The following is a 1,899-nucleotide window of genomic DNA, read 5'->3' as shown; positions in this document are numbered from 1 at the left end:
CCGTGACCCGGAAGGTTCACGCCCCAGGCGTCTGCCACGTGCGCCAGGAGCAGCTGGGAAAGTCGCCTGTGCGCACGCTCGTTCCAGTGCACGCCGTCGCCCAGCCGGTGCTGGTCCGCATGGCGGAAGTAGAAGTGTAGGTCCAGCAGGTCGAAGCCTCGCTGGGCCGCCTCAAAGGAGCTGTAGAAGTTGGCCTCTATCACCTCTTCGCTCAGGTGATCCAGGCTGGCCAGTGCCCCTGGCGGGAGGAAACCGCCCGACACAGTATTGGCCACCGGCAGGGTGGTGTTCCACACCAGCAGGCAGGACTCGGGCAGCACGCGGTCCATGCGTCGGAACAGGCACTCCAGGTCCTCCCGGTACCTTGTGGGGAATTGACGGCCATGCCTCGAGATGTCCCAGAGGCACGAGTTGAGAACCACCAGGTCTGGGGCGTATTCGCCCCGACGCAGCTCGGACAGCACCTCCTCCAGGTAGGCGGAGTAGGCGCGCGTGAGGAAGTAGAAGCGCACCAGGTGGTGGCCGGTGCAGAACTGGCGCACCTCGCGGTAGTAGATGTTGTTGTGCATGCAGCCGCACCTCCCGCCCTCCAGCAGCACGTCGTGCTCGAAGCTCAGCTCGCCTTTGGCCTTGAGCTGGCTAGGGGATAGCAGACAGTTCTTCTGCAGCAGGAGAACCAGGTCTTTGTACACCGTGCGCTGGATAGAGTCGCCCATGACCACCACAAACTTGTTGTGCAGCAGCCGGCGAACTTCGCAGGTCCGCAGGTGGGTCATGGCGGCGGAGGGTAAGGAGGGCGGGCTGGTTCTTACCTTTTCCTTCTCAAGAGGATGAGGGGCCAGGGCTGAAGCACACGGAGAGGGAAGGGTGCTCGGGACCCTTCCTTCTTGTGCTGTGAGGCGCAGGGAAGTGGGCTAAGTGCTCCTCAGGCGAAGTGCACAAACGCAACCCCTGTGGCATTGAGGCTCCTGTGGCCCGGGCTCCACCTGGTGGAGTGGAGGTGCGGAAGCCCGGCCGCCGCTGGTCCCCTTCCTCTGGGTGGGGGATGTGCATGGCTTGCTTCACGGGGCCTTCGTACAGCCTGTTCACAGCCTTCTGTTTTATCAGCATCTCACTGAACGGATCAGAGCCCTGTGTGGATCCCTGTCTTTGCTGCTTACTTTTGCTGTTTGCTTTGTTTCCAGTCTGTAGTTGAGCGTTTCTCCGTTGTTGACTTGCTCTCCTGCTTAGTCAATTCCTGTACTTGTGGCATTTGGGGAATGACTGCATTACGGGAGATTGCCATTTCCCAGGAGGAAAACCCAGCCTGGGAACTGACCTACTGCCAGGTTTCCAAGAAGGGGTTGGCCAAATATGTGGGTCTCATGTATATTTAAATTGTTTATTGCCAGATTGTGATATAGTTACACGTGTTGGTGAAAATACAGAGAGACCCCCGTGTATTTTTTACTCACTTTCCCTAGTAAATGACCACTGGAAACCACTCTACTTTACTTGGCCTACGGAACCAAGAGGCCACTTCATTCCGCAAGGAACCTGTCAGTTACTTTTTTCTTGTCTAACCAACTCCTTTCAGTTCCATTCCCTCAATGCCTGGCAACCACAAAATTATTCCCCTTTTACACAGTTTTTGCAATTCAAGAATTCGATGTAAGTAGAATTGTATAGTGTGTAATTTTTTGGGGGGGTGAGTGACTTTTTTTCCTCAGCATTGTGCTCTGAAGATTCATCCAGCCTGTCAACTTTGTAAACTCCGATCACCCATTTTCTGTATCAGGAAGTGTGTTTCCTGGTGGTATAAATGTGTCAATAGTCTGTTCCTTTTTTATTACTGAGTGCTATTCAGAGGTGTAGATATACCACAGTATAACCAGTCACCCACTGAAAGGACGATGGGAT

At 54.8% G+C, this 1,899-nt stretch overlaps 1 protein-coding gene across 1 annotated transcript in view; it reads right to left on the bottom strand.

Annotated features, from left to right (window-relative positions):
• The window catches only part of LOC104856683 (PC-esterase domain-containing protein 1B), a 1,482-nt gene extending 519 nt beyond the window's left edge, over nt 1-963 (bottom strand). Inside the window, exon 1 of the mRNA XM_010616200.1 lies at nt 8-963. Coding sequence (XP_010614502.1) covers nt 8-776 — 769 coding nt within the window. The 5' untranslated portion in view covers nt 777-963. The remainder of the gene's footprint in view (nt 1-7) is intronic.
• Nucleotides 964-1,899: the final 936 nt, after the last annotated feature.

Source organism: Fukomys damarensis, unplaced genomic scaffold, assembly GCF_012274545.1.
Source record: "Fukomys damarensis isolate Sample0158 unplaced genomic scaffold, DMR_v1.0_HiC HiC_scaffold_16, whole genome shotgun sequence".
Taxonomy (NCBI): Eukaryota; Metazoa; Chordata; class Mammalia; order Rodentia; family Bathyergidae; genus Fukomys; species Fukomys damarensis.
The sequence above is the reverse complement of the archived record's forward strand: the minus strand, read 5'-3'. Positions and strand labels throughout refer to the sequence as shown.